Below are 15,825 nucleotides of genomic sequence, written 5' to 3'. Positions count from 1 at the left end.
TCTGCCGCTAGCTCGTTTGTTAGAGGCTGAATTATTAGTAGAAAATCTTCATTCCCTTAAAAATCTAGTTCACTGGAGCCATGTGGAACCTGCTCCTGAAAGGCCCGGCTTCTTCTCAGGGTTACCTGTATGTTTGTCAAATTCAGTCCTGCAAATGCATAACCAACTACCAGGCTGTGTCTGTTAGATGTTGCTGGGTTAGAGGAAGGTCTGTCCCTACCTTCTGGGTAGAAATGAACAAAGGAGGCTGACCTACACCAGAGTCACTGGTTCATCTGCAGCCTGACGGTGGCAAGGGTACAACCTGTTGAAAGCAGGGGCTGGTGTGGCAGATGGGGCTCAGAACAGAGCCACAAAGGCAACGGCACTTGAGTGGAAAGGGAGGGCTTGCAGTTGGGAGATAGGGCCCTGGGTGAGAACGGAGGGGACTCCTTTCTGGCTACTATCGTAGACTTGCTGGCCCAGGCCCACCCCAACCCCATGCTTACACTACTGCTGGCAGCCAGCAAAGGCATGTTCAGGATCAAAATGAAAAGTCTAGGGGCCAGCAGGTGGCATAGTGCTTAAGGGGCTGGACTCCCATGTGGGCAACTACAGTTCAAATCCTGGACCTGGTGGCTTGTTTTCTCACTTCCCCTCTCTCTGGTGAGTACATGCACCCTATAGCAAATTTAAAAATAACAATAATGAATACAATTAAATAATTCTTTTAAGAAAAATGAAAGTCTAATTATATCACATAAGAATTCAAATGCATAGACAACTTAGTTTTAAGGAGTAGATAAAACACTGACTAGGAATACCTGGTTCCAGTCTCACCTTGGTATCTTGGGGCAAATCAGTCCTTCCTGGTCCTAATCTTGTAAGCTGAATGGTAATAGGAGTGCCTGCCATGGCTGCCTCCGGGGCTGTGGTGCAGGAAGAAGATCTTTCATGGGCACTGAGAGGGCAGGCTGGGAAGAAATCACCAGGACCCTGGCCAGATGAAGGGGAAATAAGAGAAAAGCAACCAAAGGAGGTGACCAAGTGGGAGGGGCAGGTGGTTGCCTGGGAGCCAAGCAGAACCCCAGGAAGGAAGACGACATGTGACCAATACTGTTTGTGTGAGTTTGATAGAAAAATAGAATTAAAGTATGTGTTTATTTCATTGCAAAAAAAAAAGAAAATTGAAATCATGACTTTTTTTATAATACACATTTTTTTTTTTTGGTGGACTTTTTGAAGACTTCTCATAGCCCACAAATATATAGAAAGTGTTCCTCCAGCTTATAAATCATTGCTCACAACTTTGCAGTAAACATTATTCATTCATAAGGTGGAAACACTTGTGCATTTTGGCGCTCCCAGGTGGCATCTAGCCGGTGTGTGCCGAGTGAGCCCGGTAGGCCACGTGTCTCCACATGGCTTGTGTTGGGCACAGGGATACTGATACAACCTGCACGGTTGCAGCCTTTTTTCTGAGAGGTTTCCCTTTAGGGCACGATCCTCTTGCTAACCCCAGCCCCTGGCACAGTGCACGCTCTGAACGCTCTCAATTATGAATCCTGTGAACTTTGAAAGGGTTCTGTCAAGTCTTTGAGAAGTAACAGAATAGACACCTAAGTTTTCTCGAGGGTAGCGTTATGACCCTTCTTGGATCCAGGGGTCCCATTTCATAAATCTGAAAATCTATCATTTTGGGACTAATTCTCCCAAATAAAGCCAACCATAATTAATTTAAAAAAGTTTTATTAAATCATTTAGACTTGAAAGAAGTCACAATAGTTAACACACTTAAGTGCGTTCTGTACACCACCAACCCAAATGGATTGATTTCAGAATTTTTATAAATAAAAAATAAACATATTTACACTGAAAAATAAAAGTTAGCAAGTTAGATGATTAAACTTTCTCTATAATTAGTTTGGGGGAAGTACCGATCTATAGGATTTCATATAAGACATGGAAGATTTCATTAGGTTTAAAAGTCCATAATTGAAGAAGTTAGTTGTAATATATGGTTTGTTTCCTCCCCAAACCAGGACTTTTTACCAATTTACATAAAAAGCTTCATTTTCCCTTTCTTGGAGGTAAAAGTATGAAAAGCTCTTAAATTCTCCCTAGAACTACCTATCTAAGGAATAAAGCTATTTAATGCTACAAATATGACTATAAAACTATGGACATATAACTTGTGCTACTTGTCCTCCAAAATAACACGGATTTCTAGTTTACCCACCAGGGACAACGATGGAGTCGGCTTTTTTGGAAATCAGTTTCAAAGTCGTCATTATCTCTAGAAAGCATATTTCTAGAACAATCTAGTTACCATGTGGGAGGATGCTCCTTCCTACATACTATAAAAATACTTCCATTTTAATTCTCTCTATATATTTTAGGGACTACGTCTTCCTCTCTGGGCAAAAGGTGAGGGGTATTAAACATGGCCAGCCAGTTTCAAGGGACCAACAAAGACAAGGACCCCCATGAATGGGGACTCTCCTCAAGTACAGTAAAAACCAAGAGTTGGCTCAAATTTGGTCATGATCCCAAATCCAGTTTCAATCAGACTTAGAAAAAGAAGTCCAACTGTCATTGAGCAAAGGACATTTTCCAGTCCTCAATTCTGGAAAGCCACATTCCTAAGCCGCCAGTGGGCTGTTCTGTGTCCCTTCCCAGGGCTGCCAGCACAACTGGAGGCTAACTGCCTGGCAAAGGGCTGAGGGTGTTGCTGGACTGTCTGGAAGGTTTGGTTCCTGATGAACTCAACGAGCGGGACCTCTGTCGGAGCACTGTTTTCCCTGGAAACTCCAACTCCTCAAACACAGCATTGTCAATGATGTCTGTAGCTTCAGGCCGTTCCATGGGGGATGGAGAGAGCATGTCTTGAACCATCACATACTGAAATATAAAAATTGTTCTGTGAGTAAAAGGCCAGGTTTAGATCCTGAACAGTCCTTTAAATATGGGTCAGCAACATTTTTCTGTAAAGAGTTTAAGTTCACGAGCCATAGAGTTTCTCATGCAACTACTCAACTTTGCACGATGCACCAAAGCAGCCCCAGATAATAGATAAATGGGCAGGTGGTCTAGCGGTTAAAGTGGCTGGATCCCTCATAGCTGACTATGTGGGTCAAGTCCTGAACCCAGCAACTTGAAAAACATGCTGGGTACATGTTCATGCCCAAAATCCTGAAAGGAGGGAGAAATGGAGGAGATGGGGTTGTGGCATGATAATACCCCATGGGAGGGTACTTCCTCCATTTTTCTCAATCTAGCTCCAGTAAGTGCACGCCCCACCCTGGCAAATTAAACAAACAGAAAAACTGCAGAGTGTGGCTGTATTTCAACAAAACTTTTATTATAAAAATAGTAGGCTGGATTTGACCTGTGGGCCTTAGTTTTACAACTTCTGGTCCAAATATATATGAACTGATTTTGGGTAATTGGTGGTTTTCTAACATATTATCTCAATAGAAGTTTCAATTTAAAAAAATCATACCAGAGGTGTGCACACTTTTAAAAATCCCTTTTAATAAAACATATACCCTTTTAAAAAAAGAATTATTTATTTAATTTTATTTATTATTATTTTTTAAGAATTATTTAACTTTATTTTAATTTCACCAGAGAAGGGCAAAGAGAGAGAAAGTGAGAAAGAAAGCCACCAGGTCTGGGACTCAAATTGCGGTCAGCCATGTGGAAGTCCAGCACCCTTAAACCACCATGCCAACTGCCAGCCCCTATTTATTATTATTTTTCAGTTTGCTATAGAGCATGTGTGATCATGAGAGAGAGAAAATGAGAAAGCAAGCCACCAGGTCTGAGACTTGAACCACAGTTGGCCATGTGGAAGTCCAGCACCTTAACCACCATATCACCTGCTGGCCCCGTAACATATACTCTTATGAGCCACTCTGGGAATAGGTTAATCAATTTTGCAAAATGTATGTAACAATTTTTAATAAAACGTATTTCATTTCAGGTTAGTGTATCTTACTGTATTATAAAGTTCCTTTTTTATTATTTTTTTAAAGTCTGTTTCTTCTAGGAGTGAGACAGACAGGGAGACCACACTCCCACATGGCGCTTCAGCCAACCCTGGATTATGAGCATATACTTGCCCAGCATATCTCTGTAAGCGAACTCAGAACCTTCCCATGTGGGTCAGAGTCTTGTGGTACCATGTTTTACTGCTGTGCCACTGTCCAGCTCCACAACGTTCATTTTTAATGCAATCCTTCGTTAAATATATGCTAATAAAAACTAAATTTTGACTCTAATTTGATAACCCACACTGTCTAATTTACTTCCAACTTATAAGTTCTTTACACATGTATTGTGTAAATTAAAAAATGATATACTAGGCAACCAGCAGGTGACATTGTGGTTAAGGTAATGGATCCCACCTAACTGACTGCATAGTTCAAGTGTTGGACCCAATGGCTTGAAAAATATGTGGCTCTTATGTTTTTGTGTGTGCATGCCCAAAATCCCAAGAGGAGAATGGAGGAGGGATGGCAGCATGGCCATCCCCTCTGGGTGTGATTTCTCACTTTCTCTTTCTCTGGTGAATGCACAAGTCCTATAATTAAAAAACAAAGAAAACAAAACAAAAAAAAACACTAGTGGACCAAACGTATTTTGAAATAAAAGTGACAAAAACAAAACTTCAAGGATGAATTACACACAATTTTCACTGACCAGACCAGCTTAATTTTCCTTTCCCATGCTTAACCATTTTCTATATGTGTTATAACTCCAAGACACGTAATCAATGGGAATCAGTGAACAGTAACTCTCTTCCTCTGAGGGTACGCTAGACATTCAGTGTGTTTAAGCAAAAGCTTATGACAACTGACGTACAGGAGGTAGTTCAGCAGAGAGCGGAGGACGCTGGCTAAGGAAGCCAGGCCAGAACACCAGTCTTTGTTTTATTTTATTTTTTAATTATTTTTAATTTTATTTATTCATTTACTTATTTTATTTTAACCAGAGAGAGACACAGAGAAAGAGAGAAAGTGAGAAAGCAAGCCACCAGATCCAGGACTTGAACCATGGTCGGCCATGTGGGAATGTCCAGCGCCTTAACCACCAAGCCACCTGCTGGTCCCTACTAGTCTTTGGTTTTAACAAATTTTGTGCTCTCAGGAGCAGGCCCTTTTCTCTCTAGACCTTTTACTTCCTCCCTGTAAAATTGAGAAACAGATGAGTTGGCTACTAAGGACCCTTTAAGTTCCAAATATGATTCGAAAGAAAATATATGAATTATACATACCTCACGAGGATATTTCTGAGAAAACAGTGGTGGAAACTTAAGATTTCTTACATCAGTTAATGTCTAAAAAAAAAAAAAGTGTTATCTATAAATTTACTTTGACATATGGCTCTATTTAAACGTTGAAGTCTTTTGATATTCTAACAGATTGGCTAAATAAGGTTGGACATGAAACAGATGGAAAATTTATCAACAGGTTTTCCTGACTAGATAATTTATATATAAGTGCTTCTTGAACAGATGCATACTCCAAGTCATAAAATCAGTATATATACGCATTTACATATACACATAATGTGTGGATATATACAGGAGAACAGCTATACTGAAGCAGAGATTCTGAGTATATTAATTTATATATAATAAGGGTTCAGAGAAATTAAGCAATTGATAAAGGCAATTATAGAAAGGTGGGTCGTAAAAAAGGTTTTACGTAGATATTTGTTTTCCTGACCTTTGAGTATCTATCTAGAGGCGGAATTACTGGGTCATGTGGAAATTGTCTGCTGAACGTTTTGAGGAACTGCCAAACTCTTCCACGATGGCTGTGCCATTCTCCATGCCCAGCAGCAATGTACCAATTTCTACATCTGAACCAACACTTGCTATTCTCCCCTTCTGAGATTATAGACACCCTGGATGGGGTGAAGTGAGAGCTCCTTGTGCATCTGATTTGCACTTCCCCAATAACTAACAAAGCTGAGCATTTTTTCATGTGCACACTGGCCATTTGCGTACTTGGAGACATGCCTTGATTTGCCCATATTTTGAGCTGTTTTTATTGCTGAGTTGTAATAGTTCATATATTTTGGATACTGGATATGTAATAGAATTTACAAGTATTGGGCTGCTGGGAAAATCATGATGCATTTTTGCATAGAAAAACAGAAAAAATGCATCACAACTTTCCTGACAACCTAATATTTTCTCCTATTCTGTGATCTTTTCACTTTATTTGACAGTGTTCTTTGATAACTTTCATAACTATTGGGTTGTTGGAAAAGTCATGTGCAGTTTTGCATAGAAATACAGAAAAATACATCATAACTTTTGCAACAATCCAATACGTACATTTTGATGCTGATTACTTATCCTTTGCTTTGGCTGGACCTGTCTGGAAGCTTCTAGAGTCTATATTTCTGGTCTAAATTTTTTATTTTCCCATTTATTGTCTAGAATTCTTGGTAGCCTTTAGAAGATATAATTCCTTTGGTTCTATGTGAGCTCTACATCCTCTCTTATTAACACCAGTAGTCAACAAATAGAACCTAAAACACATAAGTTAAAAGGATGCATTGCCAATTGTGTTCAAGTCCTGGACCTAGCAGCTTGCTTTCTCACTTTCTCTTTCTCATTCTATCCCTCTCTGATCAAATTTAAATAAATAGATAAATAAAGTTAAAATAACAAAAATAATTCAAAAAAATTATCAACTGTTTAAAAAAAAGGCGATGAAAGCACAAGCTTTGGAAATATGGAGTTTCAGTGCTGGGGCAAATAGAAGAGTTGAAGGTAATCACTTACAAAGGATGGGAGAAATGTGACACAGGCCTTTTTTAAAATTATTATTTATTTAATTTTATTTATTCATTCATTTATTTTAATTTGACCAGAGAGAGACACACAGAGAGAGAGAGAGAGAGAGAGAGAGAAAGGGACAAAGGAAGCCACCAGGTCCGGGACTCGAACCGTGGTTGGCCATGTGGGTGTGTCCAGCACCTTAACCACCACGCCACCTGCTGGTCCCAACACAGGCCTATTTTTTAAAAGACTTTTAGGGGGGCAACAGGTGGTGTGATGGTTAAGGTGCTGACCATGGTTAGAGCCCCAGGCCCAGCAGCTTGAAAATCACATTGAGCACGTGTGTGTGCATGCCCAAAATACCAAAAGAAGAATGGAGGAGAAGAGATTGCAATGTGGCCATCCTGCCTATGGGATGATTTCTCACTTTCCCCTCTCTCTGTCTCTTTCCAGCATGCACATTCACCCTGGGTTTTTCTTTTTCTTTTTTTTTAAAAGAAGACTTTTAGTACCATCTGCTTGAAAAGATCTTTTAAACTTTTCAGAGAAAAAAACAAATTGCATTATGTCAGGATAAGGGTGTGTGGCCACGTGTTCTCTGGAAAAAATCTATTCTACCACCACCACTCCCTCCCTTTGCCCTCCCTATTATATATTGTAGTTCCTTTAGTTTGGCACTTGTTACACATTTACCGGGTGTAAGATATTGCTAAATTATGATGAATTTAAGCAAAAAAACAGGGACAAACAATCCAATGGAACAAAGTTTTTTTAAGACTATGCTGTATGTGGAAGCAAGCATCTGTAAGTCCTCCATGTGTTACTCACATGACCTTCCAATTCCAATTAATTAGTTTGCTGGTAACTTAAAAGAATTTGGATTCTTTTAAAATTCTTTCTTTTGTAAATTTTAGATTTTTTTGCTTTCAATATTTTTAAAAATTTTTTTGGAGGGAGTACTTACCCTGACTCTCTCCATCTGAGTGCTGAATGGGTAGAGCAATTCAAATAGAATCAGGCCTAAAGAAAAGATGTCCACTTTATGAGAGTAGTTGTTTCCATGAATCTGAAAAATACCATTACAGAAAAATATTTTTAAAGATGAATACAGAAATAGTACAGTTAATCGTATAGCATTAAGAATCTCAAAGTATACTACTTAGTCCCTTCTTGTTTTAAATGCAAATGTGTGTGTAAAAATACTAGTGAAGAGTTAATAACCTCAGAGCTCCTTTTCTTCAACTCACTAAAGCAGGAGTAATTAAACTACTCAGCATCACAGAAGAAAAGCCCTAGTACAGCACTCAGATATGCATCAGCGAAACAGGCCAGCAGAAACCTGGAGCCGCGCCATGCTAAAAAAGTTTGTGGGAGCCAGTAAAAGCTGCTCAACTACCCCCCGGTGGAGTTTTTCAAAGCAAACGCTATCTAAAGCAAATCTCTCATTTCAAGTCATCTTAGTCTTCACCCATTTTTATGAGAATATCTTCATTACTCCAAACTACTAATCAACCTGATTAGCCTTCATCAGGGCGCTTAACTGCGGACTACTCTGCATTCGCGGTTGTATTTTTCATGTATGTATTTCTTATTCCTCACAACTAGATTATAAAGTCCTGGCGGGAGGAAACTGCTTCTTTTGTTTCCCATTACCAGCAGTTGGCTAAGTATAGAGACTACCCTCCATAAATACTTGTTAGAATGAACAAATGAATCACAAATGAACTGCTCTGTGAAAGAGCCTCATTCAAATTAAAAGTGACTTCTTGGAGACTAACAAGAGCTTTTTTTGGTGAAAATTTCTTTAGGCATGCAACGTCTGGCAAAAGGCCATAGCAGGGCATCACTCAGAAATGTTTTTAATTGGGGGTGTGTGATCTGCCTGCCTTGTTCCATCCGCATACCTAGGCTGCCTCTGCTTACAGAAATAGCATACGGAGTGTTTCAGTGACCACAGAGCCTCCTCTAAGGGACTTAACAATTCGAACCCACCCTTACCTCTTGTCCCTGGGGTCTGGGAAGTATTCAAAATATGTTCAAAAACAGTGCTTACAGGGGGGTACAGTGAAAAGGATACCCTCACACATGATTTAGAGACCATACATTGACATAAATTCATGAGAAGCCTCTTTGCCAATACCTGCTTCTTCCCATTTAATCCATCAAATACTTATGAATACCTGCTAAATTTTAGGCATTGTTTAAGGTGTTAGGGTAAAAAAAGAAATAAGCTAGGTCCTTATTCTGATAGCTTACATTTTGGAGGGGAAGAAAAAGCAATTTCAAAAAATTGGGACCAGCAGTTAGCATAATGGCTATGTCGCTGGACTCCCATGTAGTCAACCGTGGTTCGCGTCCCAGACCAGGTGGCTTAAAACTCATGCCAGGTGCATGTGCGTGGTGCCCAAGATCCCGAGAGGAGAAGGGACTGCGGCGTGGCCATCCCCCCGGGGAGTGATTTATCATTTTCTGTCTCTCTGTCTCTGTCTGTCTGGCGAGCGCACGCGCCCTATAGCAAAAACCTCTCAAAAAAAAAAAAAATTAAAATTCTATGAAAGAACACAGCAGGATGGGATAGACCATGCAAGGAATGGAGGGTGAGTCACCTATTTTAACAAGGCTGTTGGGGCACCCTCCATGTAGTGAGACCTTCACGAAGCATCTAGATAGTATTCCTTTAATGTAGTCATTCCTCTGTTGTTTCCACAGTAGTTAAAATGTAAAAGTATTATTTCCGGTCTATTTTATATATATATATACACACACAATTTTTTTTTCCCCCCATAGGGCACATGCCCTTTGCTTGCCAGAGAAATCACCCCCCAGGGCATAAGGCCATGCTCAATCCCTTCTTCACTCTCTCTGGATTCTAGGCATAGATGCACACACACACTCTGGGCATGATTTTCAAGCTGCTGGATCTGGGACTTGAAGAGTTGTTGCCCATATGGGACACCTTAACCACTGGCTGGCCCCAGTGACGAAACATTTTAAAAAATGCTCTTAGAGGAGCTGGCACATGGTGTGGTGGTTAATGGCACTGAACTCCCAGATGGCCAACTGCAGTTCGAGTCCCAGACCCTCCAGCTTGCTTTCTCATTCCAATGCCCCCGCCCCACTTCTCTTTCTCACTCTGTCCCTCTCTGGTCAAATTTAAATAAATAAATAAATAAATGTAAATAAAATAATTCTTTAAAAAATGCTATTAGAAACATTTTTAGTAACAATTCTGAAAAAGGCCTACACAGACGTAGAAAATTTAGAAAATACAGAACAGCCCAAATTGGATTAAAATAAAAAGTTCCCTTACTCAGAAGTAATGATTTGATATTTTACGGATCTTCCAGTCTTTTTTTTCCAATTGATATAAGTATTTACAGTATTTTGATATTTCATACAGTTTTACTTTTTCCTTTGGTCCTGGCTGGTCATATCATTTGACCTGGACAATTCGATTACTCAGGCCAACAGATTTCTTTTTCTGCCTAAGCCAGTTTGGATTCACAGGGTTGCAAATATTCAACTATGTAGAATAATCTCCTAAAAATTAAATTCTCTGCTGTGTCCTTATTAAATTTGTCCTCCCCACAGGTAGGTATACTCTCTAGAGAAAATTATCTTTTTTGTTGAAAATTATTAATATCAACCATGACTTACCAGTATTACTTCTTATGTTGATTTTCATCTTTTTGAAGCTCTACCCCCACATCCTACTGATCAGAGTATTAAATCACTTATGAAATGAAGGCCTTTAAAATAAACTTAACTCCAAAAAGAACTTTGGTAACATCCTAGGATTTCAATAGTGTACATTATTTTCTTAATACTTTGAATGAGGGGCCGACAGGTGGCATGGTGGTTAAGGCGCTGGATTCCCAAATGGCCGATGGCGGTTCAAGTCCTGGGCCTGGTGGCTCACTTTCTCACGTTCTCTTTCTCCCCCCCTCCCCCAAATCTCACTCTATCTCTCCCTTTCTCGTCAAATTTAAATAAATAAATAAAGATAAATAAGAACAATTCTTTAAAAAAATACTTTGAATGAATATTTTCACCTCATTACTGACCTGATTGACCTAATTTCAAGCTAAATAAAATTTATTGAGAGAACTAGAGAGGCACTCTTGTTGGTCTTCATGGCAAGATCTTTTCCCAAGTCCTGCAGCCAGCCAGGGGCACAGTGTACCCATGGGTGCATATGGTATGGCCATCCACCCTAGGAATGTGATTTCCCACTTTCCCCTTCAATCTGTCTCTCTCCAACAAGTACATGTACCCTATGGCAAAGATCAGGAACAAAAAATCCCTTCTCATGGGAAAATTCTAAACATATTTATTTAGAGGTTTTTGTCGTGTGCATTTGACAGAGACAGAGAGAGACAGACAGTGAGAGGGAAAGTGAGAAATCACCCCCCTTCCCAGGGAGGATGGCCACACTGCAATCCTTTCTCCTCCATTTTCCTCCAGGGATCTTGGACACACACGCACATGCATCCAGCCTGAGTTTTAGGCCACCAGATCCGAGACTCGAAGCACAGCTAGCCACGTGGGAATCCAGCGATGTAAACACTACACCAACTGCTGGCACCAAACCACATTTATTTATTTATTGTCATAACTAACATAGTTGGCTTTAGCATCACTTACAGTTTTGTTTACCAATATTCTCCCTTTTTGTTGTAGTCTGCATTTATCTTCTACAGTAACATAGAAGGTAGATATTGTTTTAGTTCCATCTGCTTTATTTAGGGTCCCTAAATAAAGTGCAAATCTCAACTTCCATGTTTAGTTCTCCCATTCTTACTGTCTTCCATTTCCTGATCTTTATTGTATATGGATTTACAGACCCAGCTTATTATAATGACATTTAAAATTATAAACCTTTTGGATCAGCTGGTGGCATAGTGGTTAAGGTGCTCCCATATGGTCAACCACAGTTCGAATCTCAGACTCAGTGGCTTGAAACTCACGCTGAGCATGTGGGTGCACATGCCCAAAATCCTGAGAGGAGAATGGAGAAAAGGGATTGCAGAGTGGTCATCCTCTGGCCTGGGGGCAGGTGTGTGTGTGTGGTGGGCAGGGCTCACGGCTGTTGGGTCATGTTTGCATTCTCATAGCACAGTGTGGCACATGAGGAAACTTAGACACCTGCTGAATGGATGCATAGTCACTGCCCCTAGACAGGCAGTTAAGGACACAGGGTTATTGGTGAGGTCAGCACATATTCAATACCTTGTGGTGTAAAACCGAAGCAATAAGTGGCACAAAGAGTTAGGCTAAAATTTCTGAAAGGCTAGAAGTTCAAAACAGATTAAATTCTATTTTTTTTTTTTTTTTGGAGAGGGTTTTGCTATAGGGTGAGTGCACTAGCCAGAAACAGAAAATCAGAAAGTGAGAAATCATCCCCCCAGGGAGGATGGCCATGCCACAATCCCTTCTCCTCCATTCTCTTCTTGGCAGATATCTTGGGCACACATGCACACATGCACACACATACCTGGCGTGAGTTTAAGCCACCGGGTCTGAGACTTGAACCATGGCCGGCTACATGGGAGTCCAGCGACAGCCATTATGCCAACTGCTGGTCCCGTTAAATTCATTTTTAAGAGATAACAAAATTTCCTGGCACAAAGGAATAGTACCCTGGGCCCATTTCCTCTGCCAGAGTCCCCGAACCATCTGTTCCTTGTACACCCTTTCAGGATGTCTGTATGTAAATGTAAGCAGGTGCGTCCGTGTCTTCCTCCCTCCTCACACAAACGGTGGCACTTTGTGCACACATTTCTGCACCTTGCTTTTTTCCCTTCAGAGATTTTTAAAAACTCTAACTATAGATGCCGAATTTCTTTGTACATGAATAACCTCATGGCCAGATGCAAGATTCGTGGGTCACAACTCTTTTTCTTCAAACTATGTATGTTGCTTTATCGTCGTCTGGGGTTGAAAGCTATAGAAAACAGGCTCTTTAGCTATAACCTGTTTTTTTTCTATCTAAATACACATGCAATGCATTTCCTTTTTATCTTTGAAATTTAAGCTAAGTATGGAGTTTTTCAAATATATTTAAAATAAAATAAAAAATAAAACTTTAAGACAGGAAAAAGAAACACTTGAATAATGTAAACAGTGCAAACACTTCACAAGGATACTATGTAACAGTGAAATCAAGTCCCCTCCTCAAAGGCAGGCAATTCCTGTCATTGGTGTCCGATATAACCTTCCAAGAGAACCTAGTCCAATGGTTCTCAGAGTGTGGTCTACAGATCCCTGGGATCTCAACACCCTTTGAGGAGATCTTTAAGATGAGGACTATTTTCATAATAATACTGTGACACAAGGCCAGCAGGTGGCATGGTGGTTAAGGATCCGCACTCCACATGGCCAAACATCGTTTGAGACCCAGACATGGAGGTTTAAGAATCACACTGGCACGTGTGTGTGCACACCCAAAATCCTGAGAGAAGAATGGAGGAGAAGGGACCACAGTGTAGCCATACCCCCATGGGGGTGATTTCTCACTTTCCCTCTCACTGTCTCACCAGTGAATGCACACGCCCTATGACCAAAACCTTAAAAAAAAAAAAGAAAAGAAAGAAAGAAAAAAAAAAAGAATGAGTCCCTGTGCGATTACTGGTGTTACAATATACAATAGCTGCTCTTTTCATGGAATAGATTCTGATTTGCAAAAATGCTAGTAGACAAACTACAGTTATCCAGAGTTGGATGTTTGATGTGAGAATGGCGCTTCAAGGAAAACTGACCAGCATTTGTTGCCAATGATGAAAGTTCAGTTTTGAGGTGAAAATTAGAACTTTGGAAAGTCTGTATCCACCACTCACAATCTGACAGCTTCCCAATACTTCAAGCGTTTTCTGAAGAGATACTGGTGGAACTATTAACCAAAGTGATTTCTTCTATGGTTTACTGAGCTGAGACAACTTTTATAAAAGCTGTATAGCTTATAGAACCAATAGTTTCCAAGTGACCAAAGAACAATGTTAAAAATCCTGCATGAGTGAGAAAAGATCCCCAATGCAGAATGGAATGCCGCCATGCTACCACTTCCTGCCGTGGTGCATTCTGGGTGCCGTCTGTGAATAACCCAGCGGGCAGTTCAGTACAGTACCTTGGCTCTAGCTGGCTCTGGAAACAGGCAAACAGGAGTTCAGCACTCAAAGTCTAAATTTCTGGCTGCTCTCAGTTTCTGGTTTGGAGGGCGAGCATGTTTTATGTATTCTGAGTACTTTTCTTAATCTGTTCCTAGCTGAGTAGCCTCTGGAACACTACTGCCAGTTTTCATAATTTTCAAACTTCATTATTACTAATTATTTATTTATTTTTAGAGAGATTTTTTGCTATAGGGTGCATGCGCTCGCCAGAAAGACAGAGAGAGACAGAAAGCAAAAAATCACCCTCCAGGGGGAATGGCCATGTAATCTCCTCTCCTCTCGGGAACTTGGGCACGCGTGCACACGCATCCAGAGTTTAAGCCACCAGGTCCGGGACTCGAACCACGGTCGACTACATGGGAGTCTAGTGACAAAGCCATTACGCCAACTGCTCGTCCTATTATTACTGTTTTAATGAGAACACACACAGAAATTCATCAGGCACGTCTAGCTTGCTGCCATGCTAACCAAAAGTCTGAGAAACTCACCTGCTCTGGGCTCATGTACAGCTTGGTCCCTACTTGTCCCGTGTGTCTGGCATATGCTGGCATTGGGGTCAGAACCATCTGCTCTTCCTCGTCTTGGTCCATGGCAGTCACTAATCCAAAGTCGCCAACCTTGACCACGTCGTCCATTGTAAAGAATATATTGGAAGGCTGAGAATAACAATAGACAAAGTAAGAGGGTGGGATCAGCAGGTGGCAGGGAGATTAAGACGGCTGGATCCCAACTAAAAGTAGGAAACACGGTTTGAAAAACTGTCAAACACAGTTGAAAATCATGCTGGGTGCATGTGTGTGTGTGCGTGTGTGTGGCCATTCCAGGAGAATGGAAGAGAAGGAACTGTATGGCCGTTCCCCATGGGGGGTGATTTCTTACTTTTTCTCTTTTTCCCTCTCTGGTGAGCACTTCCCTATAGCAAAAATCTTACACACACAGGGACCAGCAGTTAGCATAATGGCTATGGTGCGTGCATGCCTAAGATCCCGAGAGAAGAAAGGAGGAGTCTCTCTGTCTTTCTGGTGAACACATGCACCCTATAGCAAAAACCTCTAAAAAAAAAAAAAAACTTACACACACACACACAAATCATCACATTTCATTTACAATGTCCTTGCTCAACAGTGAAAATTATTTTATTAAATCTCTACCCTTAACCTCCCTGGTGCACAGGTTAAGATAGTTGGATCCCAACTGGCCAACTGTGTGGTTCAAAGTCCCAGATCCAGTGGCTTGAGAAAACATGCCAAGGAGACCAGCAGATGGTGTAATGGTTATGTCGTTGGACTCCCACGTGTTGATTGTAGTTTGAGGCCTGGACCTGGTGGCCTGAAAGTCACACCAGCTGAATGTGTGTGCATACCCAAAATCCCAAGAGGAGAATGAAGAAGGGATTGCGGCATGGCCATCCCCTGGGTGGGGGGTGATTTCTCACTTTGTTTCTTTGTTTCTCTGGAGAGCGCACTTGCCCTATAGCAAAAATCTCTCTTAAAAACAAACAAAAAACCACTCCAGGAGTGTGTGTATGCATGTCCAAACTCCTGAGAGGAGATGGGATTGCAGCATGACCATGTCCTCTGGGATGTGATTTTTCACTTTCTCTCTCTCTCTGCCAAGCACATGCACCTTATAGCAAAACAAAAAGTAAGTAGGTGCATATTGAGGAGGAGAGAAAGTAAAAAGTTCAAAATGACTACAGGCAAGAAATACAAAAATCTAGATATTCTCTAGCATATTTCTCTCTTTATATATGTGTGTATATCTATCTATCTATCTATCTATCTATCTTTTTTTTTCTGGAGAGATTTTCGCTATAGGGCGCGTGCGCTCGCCAGACAGAGAGAGACATAGAGACAGAAAGCGAGAAATCACCCTCCAGGG

The 15,825-nt window shown here is 40.8% G+C and overlaps 1 protein-coding gene across 2 annotated transcripts in view; it reads right to left on the bottom strand.

Moving 5' to 3' along the window:
- Positions 1 to 1,711: 1,711 nt before the first annotated feature.
- Positions 1,712 to 15,825, bottom strand: part of EIF2AK3 (eukaryotic translation initiation factor 2 alpha kinase 3) — a gene marked incomplete at its 5' end in the record, with an annotated part of 70,455 nt that continues 56,341 nt past the window's right edge. Inside the window, 4 exon segments of one of the 2 annotated variants that reach the window (XM_014584147.2) lie at positions 1,712 to 2,880; positions 5,258 to 5,320; positions 7,743 to 7,844; positions 14,433 to 14,600. In XM_014584147.2, the coding sequence (XP_014439633.1) occupies positions 2,680 to 2,880; positions 5,258 to 5,320; positions 7,743 to 7,844; positions 14,433 to 14,600 (534 nt within the window). 2 annotated transcript variants of the gene reach the window in all.

The sequence above is a fragment of the Tupaia chinensis genome, unplaced genomic scaffold, assembly GCF_000334495.1.
Source record: "Tupaia chinensis unplaced genomic scaffold, TupChi_1.0 Scaffold145741_1, whole genome shotgun sequence".
Lineage (NCBI taxonomy): Eukaryota > Metazoa > Chordata > Mammalia > Scandentia > Tupaiidae > Tupaia > Tupaia belangeri.
Note: the sequence above shows the minus strand (reverse complement) of the source record. Positions and strands in the feature narration are given on the sequence as shown.